Source organism: Hemitrygon akajei, chromosome 17 (genome assembly GCF_048418815.1).
Source record: "Hemitrygon akajei chromosome 17, sHemAka1.3, whole genome shotgun sequence".
NCBI lineage: Eukaryota > Metazoa > Chordata > Chondrichthyes > Myliobatiformes > Dasyatidae > Hemitrygon > Hemitrygon akajei.
In genome coordinates, this window is record NC_133140.1 from 12726332 (window position 1) to 12739494 (window position 13163).

Below are 13163 nucleotides of genomic sequence, written 5' to 3' on the forward strand. Positions count from 1 at the left end.
TTCAGTGAGATTCCCTCCTCACCCTTCAGAACTCAATCCAGTACAGGCCCAAAGGCATCGAGTGTTACAAAGAGATGTGATGTGATAAGTCGGATGGCGGAATTCTGCTTCCGTTTGTAGCATGGTCCTGAATCTTGAACAGTGTTGAGGTTCGTAAATTCTGTCTGAGCTTCAGTCAGAACAAGAAGCACTGCAATGTAATAAATCTATTATTTACCTGTGAAGTGGAGAGCCTGGAAATTGCTGCTGTGTCTGTGGTGAGAGACTTGTGTGCCCTTAAGGCAAAGCTATAAAGGAAAGTATTAATTGTAAGTAATGTAAATAAGGCAATAATGTGTAGCATTGTTATAATGCGATACTGTAGTGACTGAATAAACCTTCTTTGGAAAAGATACAAAAGGGTGTGAATAGGCAGGGTGAAGAATGGAATGAAGTTGAGTGAGATTTTTTTTTGGGTACACAGATATGATTCTTGTTGAGGGTAACTTAGATCTTCTGCTGTACGTCCCTGGGAAATGAAACGGGCCCTGTCTGCTTTCTTGGTGCTCATAGGAAGAGCTGAGTGTGTCAGTCTGTTGTTGCTCAGTGTGTGACCAAAATGGTTTGAAAGAGACCTGTGTGTCAAAAGATCTCTGAGAGGTTAAGAGCTGGAAACATTGTTCTTTGCTTTGGCATCCTCTGATGTCATCTTCCGTTCTAGGGAGGGGCGAAACTTGCTCACACTTCTCATTTGAAAGGGTCACAGTGGGCTTTTATGATCCACAGCCTTGAGGAGGACAACAATTTAACGACCTTGCAGACAGACATATTGAGGATCTACCAATCCTTCAATGTTGGGCCGTACGTCAGAAAGACCATAGACACACGGCCTCCCAGAATTTCCCATTTTCCATCAGAGGTTGAAGAAAGCAGTGAGTGGGAGAGTCCGTACCAGCCTGACACTGGAGGAGTTTATCCATTCCTTGGAGATGACTAACACTCTCAGAATGAATGGCATGCAGGCTGAGTTGTACTGGGCCCAGGCCTGCTGATAGTGTGTAGTGCTATGCTTCTGGCTGGATGTCAGACTCCATGCAAAAGGACATCATCACCATCATCTACAAGCAGAAGGGAGGGGGGACGGCATCAGGAACTGGTAACCCATCTCAATGTTGATCCCATCCAAAGGGTCAAGCCAGACCAGGAAAGGGTCAAGGGACCAAACGGGTCAAGTCTGCCCTGGGACAGATGATAGACCTGAGCCAAACTTGTGCTGTACCTGCCAGGAAAAACTCTTAACTGCCTTGAGCTGCTCAGAATACCACCACCTACACACAGGTGGGGGAGAAGGCATCTATCTGGCCAATTTGGGCTGGGAGAATGACTTCAACAGGATATCTCTCACATACATAAGACATAGGAGCAGAGTTAGGCCATCTGGCCCATCGAGTCTGCTCCGCCATTCAACCATGGCTGATCCTTTTTTCTATCTCCTCCTCAACCCCAGTTCCCGGCCTTCTCCCCGTAACCTTTGATGCCATGTCCAATCAAGAACCTATCAATCTCTGCCTTTAATACAACCAACAACCTGGCCTCCAAAGCTGCATGTGGCAGAAAATTCCACAAATTCACCCCCCTTTGGCTAAAGAAATTTCACTGCATCTCTGTTTTGAAAGGGTGCCCCTCTATCCTGAGGCTGTGCCTTCTTACCCTAGACTTTCCCACTGTGGGAAACATCATTTCCACATCTACTCTGTCTAGGCATTCAAAAGGTTTCAGTGAGATCCCCCCTCATCCTTCTGAATTCCAGCAAGTGCAGACCCAGAGCCATCAAACTTTCCTTGTATGATAACCCTTTCATTCCTGGAATCATCCTTGTGAGCATCCTTTGGACTCTGTCCAACGCCGGCACATCCTCTCTAAGATGAGGAGCCCAAAACTGTTCACAATACTCAAGGAGAGGCTTCACCATTGCCTCATAAAACCTCAGCATCACATTCTTGCTCTTGTGTTCTAGACCTCTTGAAATGAATGTTAACGTGGCATTTGCTTCCTCACCACCGACTCGACCTGTAAGTTAATCTTCAGGCAACACACACAAAATGCTTCTCCCTATAGATGCTGCCTGGCCTGCTGCGTTCCACCAGCATTTTGTGTGTGTTGCTTGAATTTCCAGCATCTGCAGTTAATCTTCAAAGTGTTCCGCACAAGGGCTCCCAAGTCCCTCTGCATCTCGGATTGCTGGCTTTTCTCCTGTTTAGGAAATAGTCGGCACACTTATTTCTACTACCAAAGTGCATGATCATGCATTTTCCAACATTGTATTTCATTTGCCACTTTCACGCCCATTCTCCTAATCTGTCTAAGTCCTTCTGCATCCTACCTGTTTCCTCAACACTACTTGCTCCTCCACCGATCTGCAAACTTGGCAACAAAGCCATCTATTCCATCATCTAAATCATTTATATACAACATAAAAAGAGATGGTCTCAACACTGACCCCTGCAGAACACCGCTAGTCACTGGGAGCCAACCAAAAAAGGATCCTTTTATTCCCACTCGCTGCCTCCTACCAATTAGCCGATGCTCTAACCATGTTAGTAACTTTCCTGCAATACCATGGGCTCTTAACGTGGTAAGCATCCTTGTGTGTGGCACCTTCTGAAAGTACAAATATACAACGTCCACTGCATGGCCTTTATCTATCCTACTTACATTACTTCCTACAAAGTGAAAACCAATAGCATGAATGGCAGCGATGCTTCACTACCAGATGAACTCAATACCTTCTATGCCCGCTTTGAAAGGGAGAATATAACTACAGCTTTTAAGATCCCTGCTGCACCTGATAACCCTCTGATCTCCATCTCAGACGCCGATGTTCGGTTGTCTTTAAAGAGAGTGAACCCTCACAAGGCGGGAGCTCCCGATGGAGTACCTGGTAAGGCTCTGAAAACCTGTGCCAAACAACTATTCAAGGACATTTTCAACCTCTCGCTGCTACGGGCAGAAGCTTCCACATACTTCAAAAAGGCTACAATTATACCAGTACCCAAGAAGAATACTGTGAGCTAACTTAATGACTATCACCCAGTAGCCCTCAAATCTACAGTGATGAAATGCTTTGAGAGGTTGGTCATGACTAGTCTGGTCAGCAAGAGCCTGGACCCGTTGCAATTTGATTATTGCCACAATAGATCACTGGCAGATGCAATCTCAATGGCTTTTCACGTGGCTTTAGACCACCTGGACAACACAAACACCTATGTCAGGATGCTGTTCATCGACTATAGCTCTCATTTAATACATCATTCCCACAATCCTGATTGAGAAGTTGCAGAACCTGGGCCTCTGTACCTCCCTCTGCAATTGGATCCTCAACTTCCTAACCGGCAGACCACAGCCTGTGCAGATTGGTGATAACATCTCCTCCTCACTGACGATTAACACTGGTGAACCTCGGGTGTGTGCTTAGCCCACTGCTCTACTCTCTCTATACCCATGACTGTGTGGCTAGGCATAGCTCAAATACCATCTATAAATTTGCTGATGATACAACCATTGTTGGTAGAATCTCAGATGATGACGAGAGGGCGTACAGAAGTGAGATATGCCAACTAGTGGAGTGGTGCCGCAGCAACAACCTGGCACTCAATGTCAGTAAGATGAAAGAGCTGATTGTGGACTTCAGGAAGGGGAAGATGAAGGAACACTGTGGAGAGCGATCTGACAGACTACATCACCCTCTGGTATTGGGGGGGGGGGGGGTGGTATTGCACAGGGCCAGAAGAAGCTGCAGAGGGTTGTAAGTATAGTCGGCTCCATCTTGGGCACTAGCCTATGAAGTACCCAGGGCATCTTCAAGGAGTGGTGTCTCAGAAAGACAGTGTCCATTATTAAGGACCTCCAGCACCCAGGGCATACCCTTTTCTCTCTGTTACCATCAGGTAGGAGGTACAAAGGCCTGAAGACACACACTCAGCGATTCAGGAACAGTTTCTTCCCCTCCGCCATCCGATTCCTAAATGGACATTGAACCCTTAGACACTACCTCACTTTTTTATTTCAGTGTTTTTGCACGATTTTTAATCTATTCAATATACGTATACTGTAATGGATTTATTTATTATTATTTTTTTCTTTTTCTATATTATGTATGTAACTGCTGCTGCTAAGTCAACAAAATTCATAACAGATGCCCTGGATAATAAACCTGATTCTGAAATAGTCGTATCATGCAGAAACTCTTGAGTGAAACCAGGAGAGGGGGTGAAGTGAAGAACTGGGCAGTTGATTGGTGAAAGAGATAAAGGCTGGAGAAGGGAGAATCTGATGGTACAGGGTAGAAAACCTTGGAAGGGAGAGGAGCACCAGAGACAAGTGATGGGCAGATAGGAAGAGAAGGTGTGAGAGGGAAACAGGGATGGGGAATCGAGAAAGAGCAGAGGGGGTGGGCAATTACTGGAAATTTGAGAAATCAATGTCCATGCCATCAAGTTGGAGGCTAACCAGATGGAATGAAAGGTGTTGTTCCTCCAATCTGTGTGTGGCCTCATCGCTGGGACTCACTGATATCCAGGAGACCACACCGGGAGCACTGGACACGTATATGAAGTGTCACCTCAACTAGAAGGACTGTTTGGGGCCCTGAATTGTAGTGAGGGGGTGGTTACGTGTAGCACTTGTTCCGCTTGCAAGCATAGGTGCACTGACCTCCCTCCACTTATCCTCGCAAGCGGAACAAGTGAACGGGATTATTTAAGATTGCAACAGGATCTAGATCAACTGAGGAAGTGGCCAAGGTATTGGTGATGGAATTTAACTCGGGCAAATGTGAGGTGTTATACTTTGGTAAGTTAGACCAGGGCAGTACTTGTAGAGTAAATGGTAGGTGCCTGGACACTATTGTAAAACAGAGAGACCTAGGGATACAGGTGCATAGTTCACTGCGAGTAGAAACACAGGAAGACGGTGGTGACTGGCCTTCAGTCAGGGCACTCAATACAGGAGGTACTGAGTTTCAACTATAACAGTCATTGGTGAGACCTCACTTGGAGTATTTTGTGCACTTCTAGTCACCCCGATACAGGAAGGATATTATTAAGCTGGAAAAGGCACAGAAAGGATTCATGAGGTTGTTACTGGGATGGACGGTTTGAGTTTTAAGGAAAGGCTGGAATTTTTCTCCTAGAGTGTGGGAGGCTGAGGGGTAACCTTGAGTTTATGAAATCATGATGATCTATGGATAAGGTGGATGCTCACAGTCATTTTCCCCAGGGTTGGGGTATCTAAAGATGGCATAGATTTAAGATGAAAGGGGATCGGAAGGCACGTTTTTCCACACAGAGAGAGGGTGGGGGTTTTATGGTTTGAAATGCTAGAGACAGGTTCAATTACAACATCTAAAGGCTATTTGGACGTCCATTACGTGGATAGGAGAAGTTAAAGGGATATGGGACACAAGCAGGCAAATTGGACTTGCTCAAGAAGACAACCTAGTTGGCTGAAGGGCCTGTTCCTGTGCTGTCTAAGATGCTATAATATTTGTCAATTGTTTTTATATTCAGATAAAGATGGTGTGAAGTTTAAAGAGCAAAAACGAGGAAATCTGAAGATACTGGAAATACAAACAACACACACAAAATGCTGGTGGAAGACAGCAGGCCAGGCAGCATCTATAGGGAGAAGCACTGTCGACGTTTTGGGCCGAGACCCTTCGTCCTGCTGTGTTCCACCAGCTGTGTGTGTGTGTGTGTGTGTGTGTGTGTGTGTGTGTGTGTGTGTGTGTGTGTGTGTGTGTGTGTGTGTGTGTGTGTGTGTGTGTGTGAAGTTTAGATGCTTTGATTAAATAAATTCTGGTGCAGGGGAGTTGAAAGTTGTTTGAGGGACTGGCATGATGGAACAGCTCTGGGGTCAGGGGGTTAGATGAAAGGGAAATCTGGGATAGATGGCTGGGAGCAGGTCATCGCACGGGAGACTAACTGAAGCCGGTGGTGCAGATGCTGGCACGTCAGAGGGCTGCTTACTTTGGAAGAAGTGTCCAAGATGTTTGAGTGGACCCTGTGACTGACCCACTCGTTTCTCAGGCACTCTTCCCCAGTCATCCAGGACTCCCCTGCATGTTTTCTCTCCCCAATCATTTTTCAGGATCTGGCTGCGGTCAGCATTAATTGCCTCCCCTAGTTGTCTTCTGATAGTGAGGCATTTTATTGAACTGCTGCCATTCCTCTGGTGAAGCTGTTCCCACAGTGCTGCTGGGGAGGGGAGCGGGGGGTCCGGCAGGTGCCAGTGTTTCCCCAGGCCTGCTACCCTCGTCCTTCATGGTGGCAGGTGGCAGGCGGCAGCTCCTTTGTGAGGTGCTGTCAGAGTTGTCTAGATGAATAACTGCAGTGCATTTAGTGGATGAGGCACAGTATAGCCACTGTATTCTGGTGGTGGAGGGAGTGGCAACATCTGGAAGGCCAGTCAAGCGGGCTGTTTCATTGGAACAGCCTCGAGACACTCGGCCGTTCAGACAGCATCTGCGGAGGGAAATAGACGGGGTCTTTCATCTGGGGTGAAAGTGTAGGGGGGAGATGGTCATTATAAAGAGGTGAGGGGAAGGGGGTGACAAGTGATAGGTAGATCCAGATGAGGAGGGGTAATAGGTGGAGGAGGGAAGGTGAAGATGGTACAAAAGCTGGGAGTGATAAGTAGAGGTGACAAAGGGCTGAAGGTGATGGAATAAAAGAGGAACCAATGTAATCAAATCAAATCTGTTGGTTACTTTGCTCCATCTGAAGCAGGATATTTTTATTGTTTAACCCACATATAACTTCACTGGGCTAGCACTTCATCGTTTTAGTGACGCCAGACGTTGCTCCCAGCATATCCTTCTGCACATGATGTAACCAGGACTGAAACCTTCCTCGGATCAGTGAGAGACCAGAACCAACAGGACAGACAGCCCTTGTGCAAATACAAAGAAATAATCAGAATAAGTCAAGAAATATGCAATAAATACAGAGAACGAGATGAAGGGTCCTTGACAGCGAGTCTATAGGTGATGGGGCAAATGAAGCTGAGTGAAGTTATCCCTTTGGTACAAGACCTTGATGGCTGAGGGGTAGTAACTGTTCCTGAATATGGTGTTGTGAGTCCTGAGGCCCCTATAGCTTCTTCCTGATGAAGCAGCCAGAAGAGGGCGTGTCCTGTGTGGTGGGGATCTCTGATGATGGATGCTGCTTCCCTACAGCAACGTTTCATGTGGATGTGCTCAGTGGTGTGTTCGGCAATACCCATGATGGACTGGGCTGTATCCACTACTTTTTGTAGGAATTTCCATTCAAGGATATTAGTGTTTTTATACCAGGCTGTGGTGCAGCCAGTCAATATATTCTCCACTATTCTTCTATAGAATTTTGTCAAAGTTTTAGATGTCATGTCGAATCTTTGCAACATTTTAAGGAAGTAGAGATACTGCTGTGCTTTCTTCATAGTTGGCCCAGGAAATAATAACACTGAGGAATTTAATGTTACTGACCCTCTCCACCTCTGAGGACTGGCTCATGAATCTCCGATTTCCTCCTGAAGTCAATAATCAGCTCCTTTGTCATGCTGACATTGAGTGAGAGGTTATTATTGTGGCACCACTCAACCAGATTTTTGATCTCCAACCTGTATGCTGATTCGTCAGCGCCTTGGATTTGGCCAACGCACAGTGGTGTCGTCAGCAAACTTAGATATGCCACTGGAGCTGTGCTTAGCCACGCATCATAAGTGTGAGTAGAACGGGGGCTAAGTACACAGCTTTGTGGGGCCCCTGTGCTGATGGAGATCATGAAGGAGATGTTCTTAGCAATCTGAACTGGCTGGGGTCTGCAAATAAGGAAACTGAGGATCCAATTGCACAAGGAGGTATTGAAACTGAGGTCTTAGAGTTTATTGATTAATTTTTGGGGGGATAATGCTATTAGAACATTTAGCTGTGGTCAATAAAGAGCATCCTGATGTCTTTATTGATGTCTTTGCTGTCCAAATGTTCCAGGGTTGAGGGAAAAGCCAATGCGATGACATCTACTGTGGACCTATTGAATAGGTAGGCAATTAGAGCAGATCCAAGTCACTTCTAAGGCAGCCATTAATATGTTTCATCACTATCCTCTCAGAACATTTCATCACTGTGGATGTAAGTGTTGCTGGACAATAGTCACTGAGGCAGATTACCATGTTCATCTTAGTTGCTGGGCGATAGTCATTTAGGCAGATTCTTTGTAGAATGATTAGCAAGACTGTCTTGCACACAGCCTGACTGAGGTATCTTTGGTGTGCAAATCACTTCTACCAGTGCTGTTGTGGATACATGTAGCTGTCACAAGAAGACTGGTGAGGACTAGGCCAAGTGTTGGTGTTACTGCAGATCCAGTTAAACAGCTTTGTCCTTTGGGCCTCTGGTCTGTATTGGTGATGGAAGATCAAAGATCATTCTAACCCTTCCCTCCCACATAGCCCTCCACTGTTCTATCATCCATGTGCTTATGTAAAAGTCTTTTAAATATTGCTGATATTTTTGCCTCTACCAGCAGCCCCAGCAGCTTGTTCCACACACTGTGTAGAAAAAATAAACTGTCTCTGACATTCTCTACAAAATGGGAATTAATCCTGTATTGCTGCTGCTGTGTGACACTACACGTGGCCTGGACTCTCCTGTTCAGTGAAGGGTTTGCAAATAACCTACAGGGAACTTTCAACCAGACAAGGCTATACTGCTGCACGGCTTCTGTTTGCTGGAACACACACAAAATGCTGGAGGAACTCTGCAAACCAGGCAGCATCTGTGGAGGGGAATAAATGGTCAACATTTCAGGCTGAGACCTCTTATTAGAACTGAAAAGAATGTGGGGGGGGGGGGGGGGGAACGCGGAAGCCAGAATAAGAGGGTGGAGTGCAAGCTGAGTTGATGGGTGAGACCAGGTGAGGGGAAAGTGGTTGAAGTGAGAAGCTAGGTGGATGATGTAAAGGGCCGATGAAGACGGAATCTGATAGCAGGAGGATGCTGTGCTTTAAAGAATACGTTGTAAGTTAGTGCCCGCTACACAGTGAGAGTGGGCTGACACCACTTGGCAGTCACTGGGCCCAGGTGTAAGCTCTTAACTAGAGCCCTTTTCCTGTTCATGATCACCCGCCCATTAGGGAAGCTTCAACCTGGGAGGCTGTTTGGCTGATCAAGACTGTGCTGTTGCTTGGAACGTTCTTATGTGCCCATTAGCACCTGTACTATATCTTTAGCCACCCACCCTAGGAGGTCACTTACAGTGACCAATTGAGGCTATGTCCACACTAGACCGGATAATTTTAAAAACGCCGGTTTCGTGTTAAAACGATAGGTGTCCACACTATGTGTTTTTAAAACTATTTCTGTCGATATTAAAACAGATATTTCAGCGAATCTCCTCCTACTGCACATGCGCAGGACACATCTACCGAAAACAAGCGACATGTTTGGTGTCGAATCTCGCCGTGAAAGACTTGCTATGCGTTTGTTCAGTTACAGACTAGAAAAACTTAAACGACGGACAGCTGTTGGCTCTCTCGCAGGAGGACTTAAAACTTAAAAAAACACAAGTACTGGAGCGTATGGAAGCAACCAACAGGGAGTTCACGGGCAGTATGACCCGGCTGACGACGAACATTGAAAAACTGACGAACTCTGTTGCATTAATAAAGCCCCTTGTTAAATGTATAAAACATGTCTGCGTCAGTGTTATCTTGTATTTCCATACAATGTCAGAGAAGTACTTGCATAAATAGGTAAACCACCTTCATACGAGCAATGACAGAAAACAGGGCAAAGTGAGTATACTTATTTATTCAGTAAGTTACGGGTCAAAGTATTTGGTGAGTACATTTCTAATTCTTCTGGCTTCAGTCTCATTGCCGTCTGTTCTGAAATTGTTAGGTTGCATCCTAGGTTACGTCCACACTATGCCAAATCCATAACTGAAGCTTTTTCTTTTTGTTTTTACCCTCTGTCCACACTAAAACGGGGTTTTCATCCCCTGAAACTAGATATTTTCAGAAACGCTCTCCAGGGTGTGTAATTTTGAAAACTCTGGATTGGCCAGAGCAGTGCGGACGGGGTAATCGGAGAAATCTAAAAATGCTGTCATGCCGTGCCGGAACAGATTGTGACGGCAGCGCGCCATTTCATTGTCTTCTTGAATGCAACCTAACAATTTCAGAACAGACAGCAACGAGACTGAAGCCAGAAGAGTTAGAAATGTACTCACCAAATACTTTGACCCATAACTTACTGAATAAATAAGTATACTCACTTTGCCCTGTTTTCTGTCCTTGCTCATATGAAGATGGTTTACCTATTTATGCAAGTACTTTTCTGACAATAGATGTGTAACAGCCTAATGTAACATTGTATGGAAATACAAGATAACACTGATGCAGACATGTTTTATACATTTAACAAGGGGCTTTATTAATGCAACAGAGTTCATCAGTTTTTCAATGTTCGTCGTCAGCCGGGTCATACTGTCCGTGAACTCCCTGTTGGTTGCCTCCATACACTCCAGTATTTGTTTTTTTTTACTTTTAAGTTCTCCTGCACAAGAGCCAACAGCTGTCCGTTGTTTAAGTTTTTCTAGTCTGTAACTGAACAAATGCACAGCAAGACTTTCACGGTGAGATTCGACACTAAACATGTCGCTTGTTTTTGGTAGGTGTGGCCTGCGCGTGTGCAGTAGGAGGAGATTGACCAAAATATCTGTTTTAATGTGGACAGAGATATTTTTAAAACGCATAGTGTGGGCTCCTATCGTTTTTACACGAAACAGGCGTTTTCAAAATTATCCGGTCTAGTGTGGACGTAGCCTGGGTTATCAGAGGAAGCCAGAGTACCTGAGAGAAATCCATGTGGTCACCAAATGAGTGTGCAAACTCCATGCAGGCAGAGGTGGGAGCTGGAACTGAACCCAGGTTGCTGGAGCTGTGCAACTCAAAGGATCTCTGTTGACCATAGCATCCTCCCTGCTAGTCCCAGTTGCCTGCATTTGACCATAACCTTACAAGACCATTCCCTCTAACTAACCAAATACCTCTTTAATGTTACAATTGTAACTACCTCACTCACTTCTTTTGGCAGCTCATTCCAGGTACTAATGGAAACATCTTCTCCAGCTCTACTCCAAGGATGTGTTGGGCTGTCCATAGACCCGTACTATGCTGTGCTGTTCTAAGTGAAATGCTCCTCATATGCAAAGCCTTTCATACCTTCTCTGGACCTTCTCCAGCACAGTACATCTCTCCTTTGGCCCAAAATTGCTCACAATATTTAAAATAAGGTCTCACTGTCACCTTATAAAGCCTTAGCACTACATCATTGCTTTTATATTCTAGATGCAAGAAAGTCTGCAGATGCTGGAAATTCGAAGCAACACTCACACAAAATGCTGGAGGAACTCAGCAGGTCAGGTAGCATCTATGAAAATGAATAAACAGTCGATGTTTTGGGCTGAAATCCTTCTTCAGGATTGGAAAGAAAGGGGGAAGATGCAAGAATAAAAAGCGCAGGAAGGGGAAGGAGGGTAGCTAGAAGGTGATAGGTGAAGCCAGGGGGGTGGGAAAGGTAACAGGGTAGAGAAGAAGGAACCTGATAGGAGAGGAGAGTGGACCATAGGAGAAAGAGAAGGAGGAGAAGACCCAGAAGGAGGTGATAGACAGGTGCGAAGAGAGAAGAGGCCAGAGTGGTGAATAGAAGAAGAGGGGAGGTGGAGGATGGGGGAGAGAAATTATTTTACCAGAAGGAGAAATTGATATTCATGGTGAGGTTGGAGGCAACCCAGGTGGAATACAAGTTGCTGCTCCTGGGGCTGGAGCTAGTGGCTGCATAATTAGCAGTCTGGAGGCATCCGGAGTCATAGGAACCAGAGCTGATGGTGGTGGAATTTAAGATCTGGATCCATTTGAGCTTGTTGGAAGCAGGGTTGGTGACAACAGGAGCCGTGTAGAGCCGTCGGAACCGGAATTGGAGACAGCAGGATCCGGCAGTGGATAAAATGTTGGTGAGGTCCATGATAGGCAGAGGAGAAAGAGCTGTGGCAGAGACTGACACAGGGCCACTAGGTATCTCCACGTGGCATGGGAGAAGCAGTCAATTGAACGCGAGTAGCTGAAATCCTCAGTGGGTCCAAACCGAGAGGCCTGAAAATGGAGCTGGAGGCCAAAATGGTGCAAAGACAAGTTCCCAGGAAGGATACGTGGCTGTGGCAGCGGGTTTGCGTGAGCACATGGTTGAAGAGTGGGAGAGCAGCAGAGATCATAGGGGGAGCAGACAGAGAGCATGTCACAGAACTCCTGTCGAAGAAAGATTTAAAATTCTTCAATGTAGGCATTCCTCAGAGATTCTAGTGATTTGGCTTCTGACAACCTGACGAACAAGTTCCTCCTCTGACCAACTGGGCCTTCCTTCAGTCCAGACACAACAATGTGCCAATACCATGGAGAGCCTACATATGGTAGACCAATTCCCAATTTATTCTTGGGAATGATTCTGGGAATGAAAGGGCTGGCTCTGAGCTTGTACTCACTGCAGTTTAGAAGGAGGGATCTCATTGAAACCTAACAAATATTGAAAGGCCGAGATAGAGTGGATGGGTAGAGGATGTTTCTTATAGTGGGGGGAGTCTAGCACCGGAGGGCACAGCCTCAGAATACAGGGATGTCCATTCAGAACAGAGATGAGGAGGAATTTCTTCAGCCAGAGTGTGGTGAATCTGTGGAATTCTTTGTTGCAGATGGCAGTGGAGGCCAAGTCACTGGGTATATTTACAGCAGTATGGGTACAGCAATATACAGCACTGGGTATGATTAGTCAGGGTGTCGAGGTTACAGGGTGAAGGCTGGAGAATGGGTTGTGAGAAATAATAAATCAGCCATGATTAAATGGTGGAGCAGACTTGATGAACCGAATGGTCTAATTCTGCTCCTGTTTCTAATAGTCTTATGGACTCGACCTGTAAGTTAACCTTCAAGAAATCCTGCCCTAGGACTTCCAAGTCCCTTTGCACTCCTGATTTCTGAATTCTCTCCCTATTTAGAAAATAGTCTGCACACTTCTTTGCCCACTTCTCCAACCTGTCCAACTCCTGCGGAATCTCTGCCTTTGCTGTTATGTAGCATGAAGCAAGAGCGAT

At 45.8% G+C, this 13163-nt stretch overlaps 1 protein-coding gene across 6 annotated transcripts in view; it reads left to right on the forward strand.

The window, feature by feature from the left end:
* Positions 1-13163, forward strand: part of il34 (interleukin 34) — a 123832-nt gene that overhangs the window by 82297 nt on the left and 28372 nt on the right. For 3 of the 6 annotated variants that reach the window (XM_073069681.1, XM_073069680.1, XM_073069685.1), the window contains exon 2: positions 11368-11437. The exons of the other annotated variants lie outside the window; for them this stretch is intronic. In XM_073069681.1, the coding sequence (XP_072925782.1) occupies positions 11368-11437 (70 nt within the window). The remainder of the gene's footprint in view (positions 1-11367; positions 11438-13163) is intronic. 6 annotated transcript variants of the gene reach the window in all.